The 22224-nt window shown below is 39.1% G+C and overlaps 1 protein-coding gene across 4 annotated transcripts in view; it reads right to left on the bottom strand.

The window, feature by feature from the left end:
- Positions 1–210: 210 nt before the first annotated feature.
- Positions 211–22224, bottom strand: part of cep192 (centrosomal protein 192) — a 108282-nt gene continuing 86268 nt past the window's right edge. For all 4 annotated transcript variants that reach the window (XM_076281206.1, XM_076281209.1, XM_076281207.1 and 1 more), the window contains exons 30-43: positions 21833–21954; positions 21596–21705; positions 20629–20785; positions 15551–15714; positions 15049–15172; positions 14822–14927; positions 14530–14737; positions 14205–14281; positions 10338–10433; positions 8372–8491; positions 1514–1623; positions 1272–1401; positions 1035–1093; positions 211–712 (exon numbers count right to left, since the gene is read on the bottom strand). In XM_076281206.1, the coding sequence (XP_076137321.1) occupies positions 577–712; positions 1035–1093; positions 1272–1401; positions 1514–1623; positions 8372–8491; positions 10338–10433; positions 14205–14281; positions 14530–14737; positions 14822–14927; positions 15049–15172; positions 15551–15714; positions 20629–20785; positions 21596–21705; positions 21833–21954 (1719 nt within the window). In that variant the 3' untranslated portion in view covers positions 211–576. The remainder of the gene's footprint in view (positions 713–1034; positions 1094–1271; positions 1402–1513; positions 1624–8371; positions 8492–10337; positions 10434–14204; positions 14282–14529; positions 14738–14821; positions 14928–15048; positions 15173–15550; positions 15715–20628; positions 20786–21595; positions 21706–21832; positions 21955–22224) is intronic.

Below are 22224 nucleotides of genomic sequence, written 5' to 3'. Positions count from 1 at the left end.
CTTCCTCCCTGCATTAACTGTGGGGTGGGGGAGCAACTTTCCTCACCACTGGGTCCTTGGACTGAGTAGGAGTCATTTCCAACCTACAGTAGCCTTAGCACACTTCAATTCCTCTGTCAGACCTAACCCTGTGTAAGGTTCCTCTGTAACCCTATCCCTAAAATGTCAGTGTAGCAAAAAACAAATAACCCACAACTATGACCATAAAGCTAGAAAAAACAAAAATCACTTTATTGGGAATACAGATTTACAATAAATACATGGAAACCAATAATGCAACAAAAAAAAAAAATACAGTAGCACAGTTCCAAATAAAGCAACAAAATTAAAAGACCAAAATCTCTTTCATGCCATTTTACTATATACATTCTCAAATGTTCAATAAAATGCACAAAATCCACATTCGTATGACCCCTCATGATCTCATTAACCAGAAACATTTGGAAAAACTAATGTCACTGAACTGTACGGGACAATATGCGGTGACCGGTTATTGCTATTACTCCAAATTAGTGTTCTAGATTACAGCAGTCTCCTAAATAACATTATTCAAGGATATAATCCTTGCAAAATAAATCAAGTAATTGCTTCACCCACAAGTTGAATGCTAAGTTTTGCACCAGATGTGCCCACTTGAACAACAAGGAAGCCAACATGGGATCCTTCAGAGGTGGGTTTGAATTGGACTGGAAGGTTGATGTAATGCTGTGATCTGATGGAAAAGAGGAAAACATCAGTAGAAGTCCAGTGAGTCATGAACACATATCCACATGTTGACTTTTAAATCAGTCCATATTATCCATATCCAAGTTTGTGCATATGCATACATCGTATATACAGTACCACACATTTCAGAATTAAACAGGCATATTTACATGAATTCTAAAATGAGAGGAATATCGAAATTCACACAAAACCTTCAAATGATCTAATGCATTCAATTACTGCATCAGAAATGACAGGGAAAGCATATGCACAAAATAAATTTGCTTCTCTTGGATTGGATTTTTCTCCTTTTTGGAGAAACAACTCACCTTAAAGAATACTTGGAATGCTTGATGTGGAATGGTGCTCTGGGACTGCAGAATGTAAGCTGTAAGTCAATAAAAAATGAATTAATCACACCTTTCACTAAATGACTTCAGGTAAGAAATGAGGAAGCTGAGCTTGAGTGAAGTGTTTTTTTCATTTGACAAAATGTGCATTTGTGCATGCATCACCTCATTCTCCTACATAGTTGCACACAATGTTGAGTCTGATTGTGAACTCACCTCATGGGTGTCAAAGGAGTTGTTGCGAAAGTTGACCTTCAGTGTATGAGCCAGGCCCAATCGTGTGACTGGGAAAGTGTAGATGTCCTGGGGAGCATATACTCCTCCTCTCTTGGGTGCCTCCTCTGACCTGAAACATTTGCACAGGTCTCCTGTAAGAACTTCCACAAGTTTACAACACCTGTGCCAAGATGAATGAATAAACTCAGTTAAAAATGGATTTGTGATATCAAAGTTCCTACTCAGTCTTGGCTTTAGAGTCAGGTCTCATCTTTGGCTTGGTGGAGGTCTCCAGTTGGGCCAGCGATGGATCACCCTCATTTAAACCAGTGCTTGCTCTACTTTTCACACCCTATAAAAATTAAAGAATCCAAGAAACTTAACACAAAAATTGCAACACGTACTTCGCATAACCATTGGTGATTCTCTGCTGCTTTTTCCTTCCAATCTGTAGACCTTTTTTCGGTCTTCCTCACCAGCACCAAGATAGTGAGCCCACTTTTTAAGCCCAGTTCTGCTCTAGGATCTTTCCTGTTAAGGTGGAGTAGTTTATTGCTACGGTCACCTACTTTGGAGTAATAACAACATACCCTTCCTGCCTAGGGTGACCTCCAGTAGTATCGCTTTGGGTGGTACTGCACAGCCTTTGTTCAGCATCCTGCATACTGAGATAATGTCCTGCATTTTGATTGATCATTTGGATTTAATTGTCAGGTTGTCAAGAACACATGCATTTTATTTTTTTTATCTCGCCCTGTAGTATAGCTTCTTGCTTGTACTTGAATCAAGTTAAGCAGGAGATGCCCATGAACATCTGATTACAAGAGTCCACAGCAACAGTCATTCCTTGAGAACCGCCTGGATATTTATAATTACATCCAGGATAGTGCAATGATGAGTAAAGCCCCTTTGAGGCCCCTATACCATATACCTTGGTTTGTAAGCTATGCACAGCAATAATGAAACACAACTTCCTACCTGTAAGCCTACTGCTAGAAGCGACAGACAAGAATAGAAGGGGGGAAAGTAACAAAATAAAGTAGTCTAGCTCATAAATATGTTTAGGTGTTCGAAAAGCTTCAATCTGGTTTTAGATCACGTCATAGTACAGAGTCTGCACTGTTGAGAGTACACAATGATATTACTCTGTTTGTAGACGCTGGGAACCCTGCCGTTTTAGTGCTTTTGGACCTCACAGCGGCCTTTGATACAGTGGACCATGCAGCCCTTCTCTCCCGCCTTGAGCACTGTGTAGGCATCCGAGGCTCGGCACTTAAATGGTTTGGCTCCTATCTGACAAACAGGAGCTTCTCTGTCATGCTTGGTGATTTCTCCTCGTCAACTGCTCCTCTCTCTTGTGGGGTACCCCAAGGCTCGATTCTTGGCCCAACCCTGTTTTCCCTATACATGCTGCCGTTAGGGGCCATTATAAGAAAGCACAACTTGTCTTTTCACTGTTACGCAGACGATGTGCAAATTTATTTGCCTATGAAACTGAATGACAGCGCAGTATTAGATTCCCTACTTAGCTGTATTCACGACATTAAATTGTGGCTATCACAAAACGTTCTTAACTTGAATGAAGCCAAAACTGAGTGCATCATGTTCAGTACTGCTGGGACACCAAACGGTCCAGCTCTGAGTTTGGGAGCTCTGGCTACTTATCTCAAGACAGCTGTTAGAAATTTGGGGGTTACTTTTGATTGCAACATGAAATTTGACAAGCAAATCAGTAATGTGGTTAAAACAAGTTTTTTCCAGCTCCGTCTCCTGGCTAAAGTTAAGAACTTTCTTAAGGCGAGACACGGCAGGTGAAAACATAGTTTTTTCATGCACTGGTCAATTTCGAGATTTTGAGCTAGTATGTTACCTTAGCATGTATTCTATCACACTACTATAACAAAAAAGTCCGATTTACACATTTAGGTGTTTATTTCATTATATTGTGTCTACTCGCGTCTGTATATTTCTCCTAAATTCAGCAAAAGTTAGCATTCTAACCTTGCATGCACTCTCGCGACCGTGGTCCAAAACATAACATGTGTACTACCGTTGGAAAGCTCTGTTTTTCCTGTATCACGCTATGTGATCCATATATGGACACTTCCTTTGTATCAGCAACCAATCACGAAAGTTCAAAGGCGAGTCTAGGCTGAGAACGGAATCTCATTGGCTGTCTTTCAAGGCTGTTTTCTCAAAATGAGCTTCCTCTCACACTCTGAGCTCAAAAACTCCACTTCAGAAGCACGTACATACACCAAACTTTCTAGACTTATGCCTAACTATATGTCAAAGATTTCTACAGAGGGGTTTGTTGATATATTATTCCTAGCCTGACTTACATGACATTTTATTCCTAAAAACATGGAAAATTTTTTCCATTTTTTAGGGCTAGTAACATCATTTACTGATTTACAGGATAACAAAAGTAGATATTCATAAATCCCTCTGTAAATGTTTCCCCATCTAATATCTGAACACAATGAAAACATAATTTTGAACCTGGCTGTATCCAATGCTCAGGTTTCGTGCCTTAAAATGTATGCAAATTAGCGCATATTACAGTGCATGAAAATGCACTGTACTGTTCTTCCAAGGCAACAACATCAACAACTTCTTATTATTATTCCGCTTACCACGTTTTCCGTGTTTTCTCTTGAACAGTTTAACTTAGAAACTTCGTTCAAACTTTGTAACGTAGGTCTTCAAACGGACCAAGCTGCTATGTCTTTTCAACTTTGAAACTTTTATACTTTTTAAACTATTAAAGAAAAACTTTTTAAAAATCCCCATACACTTAACAATACGGCCATTAAGCAATTAGAATCCTATGGCAGGTGTTCAGGCCACCTGCAGCCTCAGGCTTTAAAGTGGAAATGAAGCAGTCAAATAAAACAGATGTCTATAGCACTAGTTAAATATTTAAATATACCTTAAATACAAATTAAGTCAGAAATATGACCCGTTATTCAGAATAAAGCACAAACAAGTTGCATTAATTTCAGCTGTGTGCCGCCATCTTTGTTTTCAGAAAATGATGACATCACAAGAATGGTTGGTACAACATTCTATGCTGTTTACATAGCGGCTGTCATAGGCTCAGTTAGCTTACTGGCTCAACAAAATGGATATGGACGAATGGGATAGACCCAACAATGAGGACAGGCATCCAATTGCCTATGCTTTTGAGCCAGTAAGAGCAGTGGGAGTTTTAGTGCCCCCAGAGCCTGACTATGGAGGAGAAATAGATGATCGAGAGAGAGAGAGGTGTATCTGAGCGCACAGAAAACAATCGGTGGTGCTTATGTGGGGGTTGTGTCCCTATGTTCACTGACATGGCACACATGGAGAGTGTCTGCTGCCAGGAAATGAACCTGGGACATCTCATCCAAAATAACAGATATATAACGTCCAATCCTACGTGCCAAATGCTGTCATTAAAGCGAGACGTTGAAGGTTGCAATGCGGTCGCTGAGGGACATCCGAGCCGAAACACTGGAACGCCCAATAAACAGCAGTTAACCAACTAACACACTATTGATAGGTTGTGCAGAGGGGGTAGGCTAGGGGACTACACTGATCACCTGAGACTACACTGATTTTTACACCCATACTCAGTTGTTCTGTAACGTATTATCATGGTAGAAGCTGCGATACAGTACTAGCATAGCATAACATAACAAGCACATACTGTAACTAGCATAGCATTAACCCTAAAATCTTGCTACAAGCGGCACATCCGTGCATTTACTTACTTAAAGCGAACAGCAGGTTATTTTATGTTAGCTTACATAAACAAATAAAACTCAGATGCCTTACAGTCCATAAACAACGTCTACCCACAAAAACCATGCCTGTCACAATCACAGAACTAGGCTGCTGCAGAGTAGCCTACACAAGTCAGACGTACTGTAGGCTAGCGTACCCACAACAGGTTCTCACCAGGTTCGCAAGTCTCTGCAAATAGTTTCCACTACTACTTGAGTGAAACAAATGCAATCATTGATACTAATCAATCACAAAAAGAAACCTCTTACTCACACATGAGAAGTTCGCTCCCCGAGTTTATTCACCAATTCATCAACAATGCAACTGCATTTTCAGGTCGCGGTAATCCACAAGTTGTGCGAGAACATCCAAACACATTATTGCGACTGAAGTTAAATCTAATTAAGTACTGTCTCTGATAGGCCTACAGGCTACATTACAGCGGCCCTTGTTCTTGTACAAACACAAAAACAAACATCAACAGAATTTGCGTTGGCATATTGAAATAAAGTGAACGTCCGCTAATGGATAAAACATCCACGAACAAACGCTAACCATTCTGATGACGTAGCGCCTGCATTTTTAAAACATGGCCGCGCCCTAGTGGCGAAAGTCGTTATTGACATGTCATTTTCCAGTGAAACCACTTGAATTTCAGGTTTAATGAAAATCCATGTATCTTCAAAAATGAAAAAGCAGCCAAAAAATGGTCACAGTTCTCACTGCTTCATTTCCACTTTAAGCATGCAATCTGGGTCAATTAAGACTACACATCCTATTCAACTGTTTCCTCTGCCCAAAACTGTTTCAAAATAAAAGTCCTCACTACAATAATCCACCGTTAAACAATGTAACCCATTAAACTACTGAACTTTCTACATTCAACTTTTAAACGGTCTACTTTTAAACTATCATTAAACTATCTATCTATTAAACTAGCTGTCTATCAACAACTTTTAAACTATCTACATTCAACTTTTAAACTTTTAAACTATATACATTCACTAGCTGTCTATCAACAACTTTTAACTTTTAACTCAACTATGTCAACACTTTTCATCAACTATGACTCCTACCCACTGTAGCTAGTTAGCATGGTTAAGAAAGTTAGCATGTTAGCATTGCTAACATTTTTAACAAAACTGCTAAAAATGATTAGCTAGGTTAGCTAAGTCACATGGTTAGCATAGTTAGCATTGTTAACATGCTAGTTAACATAGTTAGCATAACAACTAAAAATGATAAGCTTGGTTAGCTAAGTCACATGGTTAACATAGTTAACATGTTAGCATTGCTAACATAGTTAACATGTTTAACAAAACTGCTAGAAAATGTTAGTTAAGTTAGCTAAGTAACATGGTTAACATAGTTAGCATTGGTAACATAGTTAGCATGTTTAACAAAACGGCTAGAAAACGTTAGTTAAGTTAGCTAAGTAGCATGGTTAGCATGTTAACATTGCTAACACTGCTATAAAACATTAGCTAAGTAGCATGGTTAACAGAATTAAAAATCTTAGCATAACTGCTAGCAAACATCAGAGCCATTCCAACTTTCAGTTATCGTCAAATATCTACCTATACACAGCCATTAAATTTTTTGAATATCAACATTCATTAAACTGCTAGAAAACGTTAGCTAAGTAACATGGTTAGCAGGTTAGCATTGCTAGCACTGCTATAAAACATTAGCTAAGTAGCATGGTTAGCATAGTTAAAAATCTTAGCATAACTGCTAGCAAACATTAGTCATTCCAACTTTCAGTTATCGTCAAATATCTACCTATACCCAGCCATTAAACTATTTAAATATCAACATTCATTAAACTTCCAGTCTGTCAACAACTTTTAAACTATTTACCTTCAACTTTTAAACGGTCTACTTTTAAACTATCATTAAACTATCTATTAAACTAGCTGTCTATCAACAACTTTTAAACTATCTACTGTCGATCAACAACTTGTAAACTATCTACATTCAGCTTTTAAACAGTCTACTTTTAAACTATCAACTTTTATTAAGCTATGCAACCACCATGTCTATCCTAGCATCACTGTAGTAACCATCTCTGTATTATCTGTTTTAACTATACATGATATTTTACATCACACCTTTAGCATTTTCATGCACTGGTAATTCCTTGGAATTGCATTTCTAGGTTAATTAGATAATGCCTAATTTGCATATGTAAACATTAAATTACAGCAAACTTGTAATACATTTTTTTCTCATATTAATGTAAGTAATCAACTGGGGAAGTTTCATAGTGATATCTGCTTGTTAAAAATGTTACCCTATTCACCTGTAGTGTCTTGCCTTAACAGGCATGATTTAGAAAAGGCGATTCATGCTTTTATTAGTTCAAGACTCGATTACTGTAATGCCTTGTATGCTGGCTTGAGTCAAACGTCCATCTCACGTCTGCAACTTGTGCAAAATGCTGCTGCCCGCTTTTTAACAAACACACCTAGACGCGAACATATTACTCCTGTACACTCCATTGGCTCCCTGTGCGTTTTAGAATAGAGTTCAAGATTTTATTGTTTGTTTTTAATGCCCTTAATGGCCTGGCCCCAGAATACTTATCCGAGATGTTGACCCTGCGTGAGCACAACTGGTCTTTGCGGTCTTCTAACCAATTGGTGTTAGAGGTCCCAAGGTCCAGGTATAAACGGTGGGGTGAGCCGGCTTTTGCGGTTTTGGCCCCGAAACTCTGGAATAAGCTACCCCCTGATATTCGGACAATAACGGACATTGGTCTTTTCAAGTCTAAACTAAAGACTCACTTGTTTAGAATGGCTTTTAATATGCTGTAGTGGTGTGACAATTCTAGTTATTTATTTAAGTCTACATGTCAATCTTTTTACTGCTTGATATGCTGTTTTTATATAGCTTCTGATGTGAAGCACTCTGGGCGCCAAGTGCTATACAAATAAATGTTGATTGATTGATTGATTGAGAAGTATTTAATGTGTAAGCAGAAAATAACTGTTTATTCTGGTCTCACAAGAGTTCACATTAGATGTCAAGGCTGTGGATTGAGAATGAAATAGATTTACAAAAAAAAGTTTTGCTGTTGGATGTGAACTGTCCTTTTCAAACCACTGGAAATTAGATCTATTGACAATCCTACTAAATCTACTCCTTTTCTGAACCATACCCCTTTCATACCAGAACTTTGTGAGCCAGTGTGGTGCATTTGACTGAAAGCAGCACAAACAGCCCATCTTGACTAAATCTATATGTGTGTGGTGTGCTGAATAGACAGTAATTTTTTTTACTAGTTCAATTATGCTTCAATGTCTTTTTTGGGGTTGATGCCAGAACCTCACCTTGCCACAGAGCTGGAAACGCAAACGGCTCTTTTGCTTTTGCTCACCCACTGGGTGGCACTCAAGATCCCAGAACTGGGCATAATCTCCTTCATCCCGTGGAAGAAAGGTGAAGGGCACCTGAAAGAGCCAGTAGCAAACAACATTTCAGAACAATTGACATACACTGCCTTTTACTACAAAAAAAGGGCCTGTAACAATGCACTACATAATAACAACGCATTAGAGTAATAGTGATTATGTAATATCCAACCAAAATGGATGTCTATCTATAAATATGTTATATTTCTGATTTATAGTAGCTTCAAGCACATAAAGCTGTTTATATATACAGTAACTGAATGTAGTGATGTGTCAAGCCAGAATCAGCCATTTTTTTTTTTTTTTTTTTTTAAAGGTTCAGTTGTAGTGGTGTCCCCTTCAATGCTAAAGTGATGATGCAATAATGGGATAATACATCTTTTTCCAGGTCCAATGGCTTTCAGAGCCACTTGTTTTTCTCCATAGACAGTAAAATAAAATAAAAATTCTGCTATTCAGAGTAGCCGGTAAATGGTACTACTCACTAGTTACCTCAACCTAAGAAAATCTTATTTTTTGCGGAAGCCTGGACGTTACCCTTGATTGCATCATCTCGCTGCACAGCTATACTAATTACTCTGTCAAAGTTAAGTGATTTTGTTTTACTCTCACTAAAACGGAGATAATGGTGACAAAGTTTACAAGTTGAGAAAAACGACTGGCTGCGCTAGTAAAGGTTTTTTTGAGAAAAAGTTGTTGGACCCGTGACGTCAGACTTAACCACTGGGTAGACCTAACCTCTTCTTCCATGCACGGTGATATTTAGTCTCATTTTCCTGAAATTGAAAAAGGTTTTTATGCACATAATTATATATTTGTATATACATCATTGGTTTTTAAGCTTGCTCTTTCTAAAACCTGTATGGCTTTTATGTACCTAACTGCATTTGTTCGTATACACCTTCGGGGCAGCCGTGGCCTACTGGTTAGTGCTTCGGACTTGTAACCCCCGACCAGTAGGCACAGCTGAAGTGCCCTTTAGCAAGGCACCTAACCCCTCACTGCTCCCCGAGCGTCACTGTTGTTGCAGGCAGCTCACTGCGCCAGGATTAATGTGTGCTTCACCTCACTGTGTGCTGTGTGTGTTCACTAATTCACGGATTGGGATAAATGCAGAGACCCAATTTCCCTCACAGGATCAAAAGAGTATATATACACTTATACTATACATACCTATTAGGTTTTCAAAAAGAAAAATAAGTCTATGACAGCTTAGAGATGACAGAATGGAAAACCGTTTTTCCCCTCCTTGATATGCAAATGTCAGACTTTTAATTGACCACTAAAAAAACTGGCAAATCTGAACAAAAAATTGCATTTGTGATACAAATACAGATTGTGACGCAAACCACCCCTCTGATCACTGCCCCCCTCCACACGTCACACTACCACTGAGTGGTAGATTCCAATAGTAGTTGCTAGAGGCTATTGTAAATGGTCCTTGGCTGCCAGACAGACAAACACTCACTTAATTATTCATGTGGATGCCAGATAAACATGAGGGGCTCTAGATATCTGCTAAAAAGGGTCATTTTATTCCTCAGCCTGATTATAGGGTTGTAAATGGTCTTGCAAAATACCATCTGAGTGTGTTTTTGACAGCTTTGAACGCCATGTTGCACGACATTACTGTACGTTACCTGTACAGTCATCACTCAGTTTGATTGAATGAATGTATTACAAACTGTGTCAGCTTCCTAGAAAATGTGAGTGTTATTCCATAATGAAGTGAAAAGTTATTCTATATTTATATTCCCATTTTAGTTGTTAGTAGTTTTAAGCACTGCTATCACAGAGTGCTTTGCTACAAGGCCAAACATATCAAATATGTTAATTATTCTCATTCTATGAATATTAACACAAAACACCACTATCTTGTAGTCACCTGTGTGTTTCCCTGTGTCCCCAGTATGCCAGATACTTTAGGGCATCGAAATGCTGTGTAAGTGGCACGGTAAACATCTCCGGTGCCGTCAACACCCTACAGCACATGAGACACAAACAATAGTGATCAGTATTTACAGATGTTACTGTACCTTTTTAGTCTTCCCATTAGATATTGTACTCCAGGCACTAGATTGTTACGAAAAAAAAAAAAAAAAAAAAAAAAAAAAAACACACACACTTTACATGGCTAGTGTCCCTGAGTGACCAATATGTAGAATTCAGTAATCAGTAGTTTAATATACAACATATAGTTTTCATGCATTAACATGTACATAATTTCCTCTAAAAATTAGCGGTGTAAGAAAATAGATAAAATCGAACATTGCAATATTTTATTTGGCAATACAGTATTGATTTTCAAAAACATTAATATCGATATATAAAATAAAGTGCAGTATGTAAACCACATTATATATTAGGGTGCATCAAAAAACACAATTCTTGAAACAACACATGCAAAATATTTTTCCAGTACATTATGATTTAGGGGTGCCACCGCACATCTGTTTTTGTTGGATAAAGTGGTTAACAGTGCTCAATGGTCGCCATGGAGATCTGAGGTAAACAATACTACAGCTCAAGAAAACTGAGGTGATCTTTCTGTTTGAGGTGATCTTGATCTGTGTTGGATGTCTTATTACATATTACTATCATATCTGTAGTTGTTTCCCCGCCCCCTCTGCAAAGCTAATTGCGTGCCCACAGCTGAACCACAAGCACAGTTGAATAGTTAACCAATTGTGACATTAAAAAGAAACAAACTTTAGCGATCATACATGATAATAAGATGTCAACGAGCAGCGACATACAGAGTAGGCCTAGTAGTTCTACTAATCTACTTAAAAATACTTGAACTATTTATTGCACAATGAAGAAAACTGATGCTCTGAATTCTTATTCAGCTGTCTCTAAAAGTTTCTCTAATTGACGCATTCAACCGCGATTTTGATTACACCTGCTTTTAACAGGCGCAAGTTTTTCACCGCAAAACAGACATGCGCTGTTTTCATACATATGGCGGAATACCTAATCAATGCTATTAGCACTTGTCGTCTCCTGTGTTTGCGCGATACTCCCACTTTCCTCTGACCCTCCTATGAATGCATATGCATGACACGGAAAAGCGCAAATAGCCATTTGCAGCTCCCACGACAGGCAGTCTACGCTTTTTCCTCAGTGCGGCCTGTATGTACATACCTCGCCATGCTTTTACGTGCACTTTGCGAATAAAATATGCCTGACGTGGGCACAAAAACATACATCTGGCCCTGTCTCTCCTTTTTTCATCCGCTTTCTCTGGGTGTGTCTTTCTTCTCTCCTTTGTATCCCTTATTCTCTCTCTCTCTCTATTTATCTCTTTGGCTGTGGAGAACATGTGTGTGTGTGTGTATGTCTGTGTGTGTGTGTGTCTTTGTGTGTATGTGTGTTTGTGTGTATGTCTGTGTGTGTGTGTGTGTGTTTGTGTCTTTGTGTGTGTGTGTGTGTGTGTGTGTCTGTGTGTTTCTGTGTGTGTGTGTGTCTCTGTGTGTGTGTGTGTGTGTGTGTGTGTGTGTGTGTGTGTGTGTGTGTGTATATATGTCTGTGTGTGTGTGTGTCTGTGTCTTTGTGTGTATGTCTCTCTCTCTCTGTGTGTCTGTCTGTATGTGTGTGTGTGTGTGTGTGTGTGTGTGTCTGTCTGTGTCTTTGTGTGTATGTCTCTCTCTCTGTGTGTGTCTGTATGTGTGTGTCTGTGTCTTTGTGTGTATGTCTCTCTCTCTGTGTGTGTCTGTCTGTGTCTGTATGTGTGTGTGTGTGTGTGTGTGTGTGTGTGTCTGTCTTTGTGTGTGTGTGTGTGTGTATATGAGTTGAACATGACCGCAACCAACAGCCAAACCTTTGCCGCTGCAAACCCAAGCTAATCCCTGAATAGGACGGTTACTCTTGGGTGGCGGGTGGGGGAGACATATCTGGGGGGAGACACACTGGCTAGGTTCAGAGTTCAGGTTCCATTCCCTCTCTTTTTCTCCCTGGTGATGTTGCTCAGTGGAGCAGAGACTCTGGCACAGACTGAGCAGTTAAGTTCGGAGTTTAGTTAGTGTCAGCTCTTACCATTAGGCCCTGTTAGTCAGTGAGTTAGCCACTAGAGAGGGTTTGTTCTTTTAAGTTTGTCAGTATCACCCTTTGTGTTTTAATAAAGTGTGTGTGACAATAAAGTCAATTCAATTTTATATGTGTGTCCGACATCCATCACTGCTGCACAGAATTCAGGGTAAGGCCACGTGAACATGTCCCATTGACCTCCATTCATTTTGTCTATAGGACAGTGAATGGAGAATCTTGAAAGTTGAATTCTGAGAAATGCCCAAGTTGCCCAATAGGCAAACAAACAACTTTTACTTTGATAACCCTATAGAACATGTTACTGTATAAAAGTTCACTGTACTCAACATTTCCAGGTCAACTTTTGGCAATTAGACTAAAAATTGCACATTTTTCGAAATTTCGCCAAAGTTCATGTGTTATGTGGCACCCCTAAATCTCAATGGAATTACTCAAAACTGTGCAAAAGTCATTTTTATGTTAATTGGAACAAAATGCAATGCCAGCCAAATTGATATTTTGAAATTAAAATTTCCCATTCAAATTTGATGCACCCTATTATATATATATATATATATATATATATATATATATATATATATATATATAGAGAGAGAGAGAGAGAGATTACATACTGCACTTTATTTTGTTATTAACATAGCACACTGTACAGTACAGTTCTGCCTAAATTGTTTGTCTAAAGCAAACTTCTTTTTTTACTTACATTATAAAGAAGATACCATCATACGCATAAAATGTACGTTTTTCGGTTACACTTTACTTGACGGTGTCAACATAAGAGTGACATGACACAGTCATGAATGTGTCCTAAACAAGTCATAAACGTTTGACATAACGCTTCTGTTATTAAGTGACATTTGGTTTTTGTCATAACAAGTAAGGGTTAGGATTGGGGTTAGGTTTAGAGTTAGGGTTGGGGTTATAGGATTAGGGTTCATGTGTCATGACAGTGTCATGTCACTCTTATGTCGATACTGTCAAGTAAAGTGATACCCGTTTTTCTAAAATAGAAAATCGCAATATATCGCTTTCCGCACAGTATTGAAATATATAACGAATCATAACCCATGTATATGTATTGTCAGATTCTTACCAATACACAGCCCTACTAGAAATGCCAAAAATAAAATCTTTTGACATGTTCAGGTAGCCTACTACACAAGCAGTGAGCCGGTCTAATTATTTGGATTCATGGCCATGTACTCCACCCTAGGACTTTGCTAAAACAACTACTGTATTTCACAAAAGATGTCCCAAGTGCATCTGTAACCACGAAACAGAAAAATGAGAGAGGACCTATTGTGTTTGTCAGACTTTCTAATGATAATCACCTAGTAAACATTAAAATGTGTGATGTTGCATATTCTTATAAGGCATTAGGAAAGCATTGGATCCAGTACAAAATCTTGAGAGGCTGCGGGGCGTAGCTGATTCCAAGTCAGGCACATTTCAGTGACCACTCTTGGACTTCCAGTGCATCAGTACTCAAATTGCATCAGGATTAGTTGACATAATAGATTTACATAATGTATTTGCTTAACAAATAATTTACTTGTTTCAAAGAAACAAGACGCATGCAACATGACAAGACTTATGGGAAACGGGTGATGACATTATAGATTTACTCTACAGTCTGCTATAAGTCATGAAAAACCTGTATATAATAATGATCCTTCTCATGATAGCAATTTTTAAAACACTTTACCTTGACATATGGTGGGGCAAGAGATGATAGATACCATCTCACTTCTTTTCCTTTGTTCTCCACCTTAAGAGAACATTCTGAGCAAGCCCATGAGTGAGAGAGAGATTGAACATGAGAAATAGAGAAGCATAAAGAACTATTTGAAGAAAAATGTTTCACCCAGAGATTATATGCCGGTATTATCTGCTTTTAAAAATCCAGTACATTTGCATGATGTTAATACACAAGGAAGTAAATTAATCTGTTCATAAAACACATACAACTTAAAACATTAAGAATAAATGCTGAACTTTAACTATGTGGTGTAATCACAGGACTACGCTACCTGTGCTCTCCCCACAAGGTGTGATGGGAAAGACCAAAATGCGGTTTATAATCTCAATTTGAGAAATTATGTCGCCCCTTGGCTGGATTTTGGCTGTGGGCAAAGCTGGAATTTCTGCCTGTGGCACTAGGGGCAAGACAGACTTGTCCGATACACCAGACATCGTCACATCCTTGGTCATGTTCTGTTGGATCTGCACCTTCACAAACTTGGAGACATTAGTCATAGGTTTGTTAGTAATAGTTCAAATTAAATGGGGTCAACAGTAATTAAAGTCAGGATTAGAACCAACCTTTTGCTGACCGTCACACAAGACATACACATGCCCATTCCAGGGCAGCTGCAGTGGCTTTGAGATCAAGGATGGGTTGGGGCTTATGTGAATCTGCATATGGCTCCTTTATAAAAGTCAAGCAACACAACAACAAAAAAAAGATGGGCAGATTGAAACTAATCAGATATTGGTGAGGTGTGATCGATTCCATATACTATACCACTACTAATTAGGCAGGTACATACTCTGGTTCGATGACTCCATTTTGAGGGGTGATGGTCAAACAATGTGCTGGCCAAGACAACTCAAAACTCAGCTCACATCCTGAGTTATTCACAATTTGGACTTGGCAAATGTCAGCTACACCACCTAGAAAATTATGAAGCAGTAATGAGACATGCAAATTGTAACACTGACAAAACTCACATACATCTCTACTCTTCACTATCCCTTCATCCATGCATCCATCTATCCCACCATCTTCAACAGATGGATGGCTAGAAAGGGGTGTGTGTGTGAATTAAATGTATGTGCATATTACATGTATGTGCATATTAAATGCCTCCATTCCAGCAACAGCTGTGATTAGTGAATTTAGGCCATCATAATGTCATAAAGCCTACTCGGGCAATAGTTTTCATATCAACATGCATTGGTAGCAATAGCAGCCTAATGGACACTTCGTGGACTGCAATATTTTTTATATTTTACACCACCCACTAAAATGACAAAAATAAAACCACTAACCAATTGTAGGGGCTCTCAAAACCACCTGCTCAGGTTTAACTCTCCAGGAACCACAATATTCATCTGTGGGGTTTTGAAAGGCCTCCTTAGCTACAAGGGGAGGGCCCTTCACAGGGAGGACATCCAGCGACACATGGCTGGCTTGATCTGAGGGTCCAAAACCACTGTAGATGGAGATGAGTAAAACCAAAGTGGTGTTAATCTTTTAAATCCAGGGCCTGTCAGGCACTTTCAGTAGTCCAACATTGGCAAAATATGTTATAATCAGTGTTGGGCAAGTTACTTCAAAATCGTAATGTACTATGCATTACTTATTACTGTCATTTCAAAGTAATTTGTTACATTATAATATTACTGTCCCTGAATTGTAAGGCATTACACTACTATTGCATTACTTTTAAGTTACTTTCACCAAAATATCTAGAAATATGGATTTGCCATTCTAAATGCAGTTTATTATGCTCAATGCAGCTTGCTCTTCCAATGGAGGGAGATGTGGTATAGCATAATGACTGAGCTAGGCTTAAGGCAACAGTAGAATGCAATAGGCGCAGTGCTCATAATGCAATACAAGGAACAATCATAGTCAGAATTTTTTTTTAAACCGACAAAAGGTCAAAGTCTGGTAAATTGTGATAGAAATATTGTAACTTTAAGGCCTAGGCCTACTCATTAAAATCAATAGAGAGCCTACTATATTGTAAATCAAAGCTTAATTAAAGGAACCGTATGTAAGATTGTGGCCAAAACGGGTACTACAATCACTTTCAAATTACTGTAGAGCGGTGTATCCACTTCCCCTCCCCTCTGACTGGCAGAGTTGGCAACCGGATGACGAAACACTACTGACTTTGTGATTAGTAGATAGGTGGAGGGTGGCGCATTAGGCCAAAACACAACATGACAACATCAACATCAGTTGAGGGCTGCAACTTCACTTTTTAAATGACAATATCCTGGCCAGACTACTGTTGTCAGTGATATAAGTATTTGAAATGAACATGATTTCGTAATGTCTAGTGACATATCAGGGCAATTTTATGATTAATTGAAATACCATTTTTACATACGGTTCCTTTAATAAAGACATGTCAAGATGGTGGCCTGCTGGCCATTTCGGTGCCCTAAGTGAGTGGCTTTAAATGAGTGACATTTAAATGATAACTTAAACACCTAAAGTAAAATAAAAGGCCTATTATTTACAGACCATTACGGTGTATTTTTAAACATAAATTTCTGAAGAAATGCTGTTTTACTTATTGATCTCATTGATCTTTACGTTGTCATAATGCCCTTTTGCTAGATCTTGTTTACAAGCCTTATTTGTTTGAGTTACATTGATAGCACTATATTAACAATAATATGCACAATGTTAAGTTGTTTTAAGCAACATTTATTGCTTTGGAAATGGAAGTATGCAATGACATGTTGCTTCACATTTCGTGAATACAAGTGAATTATGAGCCTGGTATCCACCTAGCTATCTGAATGGAATGCGTTTCAGTCGACTCAGCATATCGTGTGCTTCATGTAGCCTAAATGCTTGGAAAACGAATGATTGAAGACCCACCAATTCTAGTACTACGTGGTGATTGAGAGAACCCAAAAGGTATCAAACTTGCATGTAACATCGTGTTAGTGCATTTTGACATTGTAAACGTTATTGATGAAGAGTGAAACGCAGTTTGCAGTAAATCTACTATTCATTGGTTACATTTGGGTGCCCCCTCTGTCCTTTGGTGCCCAACGCAAAGTGCGTGATGCGCGTGGTGGAAGCGGTGGCACTGCCAGGCTACACAATCTTTTTCTGCATTTCTATCGCTTTAATTCTCTTCAATTCAAGTTCACAGCACAAAGCTGACATGCACAACAGCATAGTTTGTGTCTTATCAAGAATCAAAAAGATTAGCGCATTAATTTACTTGTGCTATTTCGTGAGCTGAGAGATCTTTCGGTTTCGCACACAAAGTGCACTAACTATTATGTTCTTCATAGCCTTGTCTCTGACAAGCTGAAAATAATGAGCGTAGGCTTATGTCCATCCAGCAAATAGAGTCCGCCTGCGAGTCTGCTGCAGCCACAGTCATATTCAACCAGTATCAGGAGATAACGTTCTACTATTTTGCGCGGATTTTTTCTCCTCTGTTGTTCTCGCGTGGTGTTTGCGAATATGTATCAAAACAAAACAAGCGCTTAATTTTGGGTTAAACTGCATTGTAACGCGCGTTACTGAAGTTTGTACCGAGTAAATATTACCCAATTTTTTTTTTGTAATGCCTTACATTACCGCGTTACCGCAAACAGCAATATATTACAGTAATTACATTACTTTTGTAACACATTACTCCCAACACTGGTTATAATAATAATAATAATAATAATAATAATAATAATAATAATAAAATTTTATTTATAACGCACTTTACATCAATTCCATGACCTCAAAGTGGTACAGTGCACATAAAACATAAAATAATTTAAATCTAACATAAAAGGAAAACAGAGAGAGAAAAAAAAACATTAAAATAACAGTTTTAGCCATAGGCTTTTCTAAAAAGGTGGGGTTTAAGGCCTTTTTTTTTTTCTTTTTTTTTTTTTAAGAGTCCACAGTCTGTGGGGACCTTAGATGGACAGGGAGAGCATTCCACAGACTGGGTGCAGCTGAACAGAAGGTGCGGTCGTCCAGTTTGAAGCCTTGCCCTCAGAGGCTGGAGGAGGTTGGCCTGTCCAGAGTGGAGAAGGCGTGAGGAGGAAAGGGGGGTGATGAGTTGTTTGAGGTATAGGGGGGCAGTGCCATGAAACTTTGAATTCAATCCTGTACTGGACAGCAGGCCAGTGGAGGGATTTGAGGATGGGTGTGATGTGGTGGTACTTCCGCACCTCCATCAGGATCCTGGTAGAACAGTTCTAAATGTACTGCAGCTGCTGGATGTTCTTGGTTGGGATCCCGATGAGAAGTGCGTTGCAGTAGTCCAGCCTGGAGGAGACAAAGGCATGGACAAGTTTTTCGGCATCGGGGAGAGTGAGTATGGGGCGGAGTTTTGCAATGTTCCTGAGGTGGAAGTAGGAGATTTTGCAAAGATGTTTAATGTGGGCCTCAAAAGTCAGGTGAGGGTCCATTCTGACACCGAGGTTTGTGACTGAGGATGAGAGGTTGATGTCGTGGCCGGAGAAGGTGATGCTGGTGATCGTGGATGGCCGGGTCTGGTGTGGAGTGCCAACAAGAATGGCTTCCGTTTTTGAGCTGTTAAGTTGCAGGAAGTTAGCCGTCATCCACGCCTTCTCCTTCAGGCAGGTGGAAAGTGTGGAAAGGGCTGCAGATGGGGGTTGGGTTTGTTTTGATGTAAAGTTGGGTGTCATCATCGTAGCAGTGGAAAGCTATTCCATGCTGGCTGATGACACGACCAAGAGGGAGCATGTACAGCGTGAAGAGGGTGGGGCCAAGGACTGATCCTTGAGGGACACCACAGGTGACAAAGTGTGTGTCCGATTTAGCACCACCCAGGGATACATACTCTGTTCTGTCTGTGAGATATGATGTGAACCAGGTCCACAGTGTCAAATGCTGCGGTGAGGTCGAGAAGGATGAGAAGTGATGGAAAGCCAGGATCAGCAGTCATCAGCAGGTCATTGGTGACGCTGACCAGGGCAGTTTCTGAACTGTGGCCAGAGCGGAAACCAGACTCGAACTTCTCATGAAGACTGTTAGTTATGAGGTGGTTGTGGAGTTGGGCAGAAACAACCTTTTCCAACACCTTTCACAGGAAAGGGAGGTTCGAGATGGGGCGGTAGTTGGCAGGTGCTTCGGGGTCAAGGCGGGGCATTTTGAGTAGTGGCTTGATGACAGCAGTTTAAGAGACGTAGGGACATGGCCGGACCGGAGAAACTGATTGATCATTTTGGTGATCATGGGACTGACAGAGGAATTACTTTTTTTTAGGGCTGAGGGAATATTTTTCACGGAAGGTTTCAACTAAAAAAAACAAACACTGACTCCAAAGTGCCAGTAATGTTTCCATTATCACCAACCCAGCAACAAAACTGAGAGCAGTCAGGATGTCATGACAATCTGACTACAAACCATTTTCATCAAAAAATACACATTGATGTTTAGGCCGTTTGAATTCTGAACTTGAAGAAGAAGTAAGTGTAGTAATACTTCCCATTACCACTATGTTCACAATGGTTAATGCATGGGTCATTCCATATCAAATCAGTCAGAATCCAGGAAAATGGTTGCCACACAATCTCAGATTTTGCTTGGAGTTTGTCTATATAATGTTTAAATGTTTAGGTCCCAAAACTAACAACTGTAAATGCCCTTGAGGCATTTTTGAAAGTGTGACACCAAGAAAATAAATCATCTTGGAAGCCTTGTTTGGGCATTTAATATCTATGCTAGACCAAACTTAGTAGGATAGAAGACAAACATGTTCTCTTACTATGAGTTGACCATTAGTATTATCGAGGGTATTATAAAATAATTGTTTGTACCTAAGAGGCATCAATCAGCATTTTATCTGCTACTACAATATTTTATTAATGTTTGTTCATTTTGGTCATTTTCATGTGTCTAAAATGAAATGTGGGGTAGCAAGGAGGAACATGAAAACCTGTGTGGGAATAGCCGAATGTGTGATCATTTAGTGCACTATTATTTTTAATTAATGTAGTGTTCATATACTGTAAGCGTCCAAAAATAAAAGCATGTTTTGGTCCAAACAGCAAAGAATAAAGTTGCCTCCGATCTGATTCAAATGAGGATTTTGTTTGGGACTAGTAAGAGATTTAACCCAAATGTGCTTTTGATAGTGGTTGGCTGGTGTGATGCTGTTAACTCAAAATAGATATTGAGGTCTCTGTTGGCAGTGTATCATCTATTTGCACAGTATATGTTTGAATGAGATGCTATTCTGGCCAAAGAAAACCCTCAATTGTAATATTCTAGGAATGCAGTGTGACTGTATTTACGTTACAGTGTGATGAATTGTATGTTTAGATTTTGACTAAAAAAGAATGTCTACAACCTAAATGCCTGAATCTGGACGCAGAAACATTAAATAAAGAAACTGGTATACCCATCCAACTCCGATCCATTACGTTGTGATGTATGCAGAAATTCCAGATGGTCATCCAAGCCTGCAGTATCTGTGGTTCCCAACAAGGAAAGCAAGACCTTATTCATGTTGTTGAAGAAGATCTGTGCATCACTGGGCCTCTGGGGCAGGTCATACACTGCCACAAAAACATACACATTGAGTCAATACATGTCATGTAATCTCTAGAAATCAAAGTGGGGTAGTAAAATAATTTGTATGCATGGATCTCTGCCTGCATCTCTGATATTTCCATATGGATAAAGGAATGTTACCTTCTACAAGACAGAGAGCATAGTCATCCAAGCAAATCCTCCAATACAATCCTTTCATCAAATGAAGCCCTACTTATCTCAACTGTAGCCTGTACAACGGCTAAGGTGGTATCTTTCGCCTTGGCTACTGCAAAACACTGCTTGTGTATGATCAGTGATATGATCAGCATACACTGAGAGATTACAGGAGATTGTCCAGAATGTATACAGTGACGCCATTGATTTAAAACTCCATTTCAAGTCTAACTATAGCTATCCTGAAGAGTAATGAATGAGTATGCACCAGTCTACTTAAAAATACTCAGGCATCAGACAGATCAAAACGGTTCCATGTCTTCCTTGTGGGGCTACATGCCCACCAAGTTTCGCACAGCCTGGTCTTTCAGTGTCCCGGAAATTATTGACACAAAATTAATGAAAAAAACTCTGACTAAACCCATGTGACTGCCGCTTCGCTTGCGCGGCGTCATAATAATAATAATTGAAACCATACTTTCAAGAGAAACAGACCATAAATGAAGAATTAAAATAAGGCATTTAAAAATCAATCTGTATATGTGCACATCATATTGATCATAATACATATTGATTCTACAAATAGTAAGCACAAGAATCCTCCAATGCCCACAGGTAGATAGTCTGTACAACTGCTTTTGTGTTTATGTAACCAGTACCTTCATGGACTTCATCTTCACCCAGGAAAGTCTCATCAAAGGGGACATTCTTCAGTAATGAATCATCAGAGAGTACCTTCTGACCAGTAAGAGGTTTGCTTGTTCTGAACCTGAATAAATATGTTTAAAATAATTAATATTTCAGTACTGGTGTGATGCACATGGTTGATGTGATATTGGTGGTGTGAATCATCTCACAGGTTCCCCCTACAGTTTGGAAACTGTTCTCTGCCTGACCTTCTATATTGCTGTCGTGAGATCTCATCCCCACAGAAGAGGCAAACAGTGGCAAGAAGTGCAGCTCTTGACTGGCAAAGGGCCTGTTCCCGTGGAGAGGTCTTCAGAAGCACAGTGATCACCTATCAACAAAGGTGCACAGTCATCCAAGAAGTAGAGAGATGCACTGCAAGCTGATCATTCAACATAACCTTACCGATATTTGAGGACATTAAACTTGGAGACTTGGTTATTTGAAAACATTTAACATTGACAACCTGCTAGGTTTCCTTTAATTCTGCAACTCAGCAAATAGCCAAACATGACATGTTTCTAATAGCTTAAAATTTCCTACAACGGTTTTCCAAAAATAAAAACAGTGTTCATCAAAAGTTTCCAGTTTATAAATCCCA

This window comes from Alosa pseudoharengus, unplaced genomic scaffold (assembly GCF_046254945.1).
Source record: "Alosa pseudoharengus isolate Yale_2024_CS ecotype anadromous, Long Island Sound unplaced genomic scaffold, YU_APseudo_1.1 YU_APseudo_1.1_scf_12, whole genome shotgun sequence".
Lineage (NCBI taxonomy): Eukaryota > Metazoa > Chordata > Actinopteri > Clupeiformes > Clupeidae > Alosa > Alosa pseudoharengus.
This window is presented reverse-complemented; position numbering and strand designations above follow the sequence as displayed.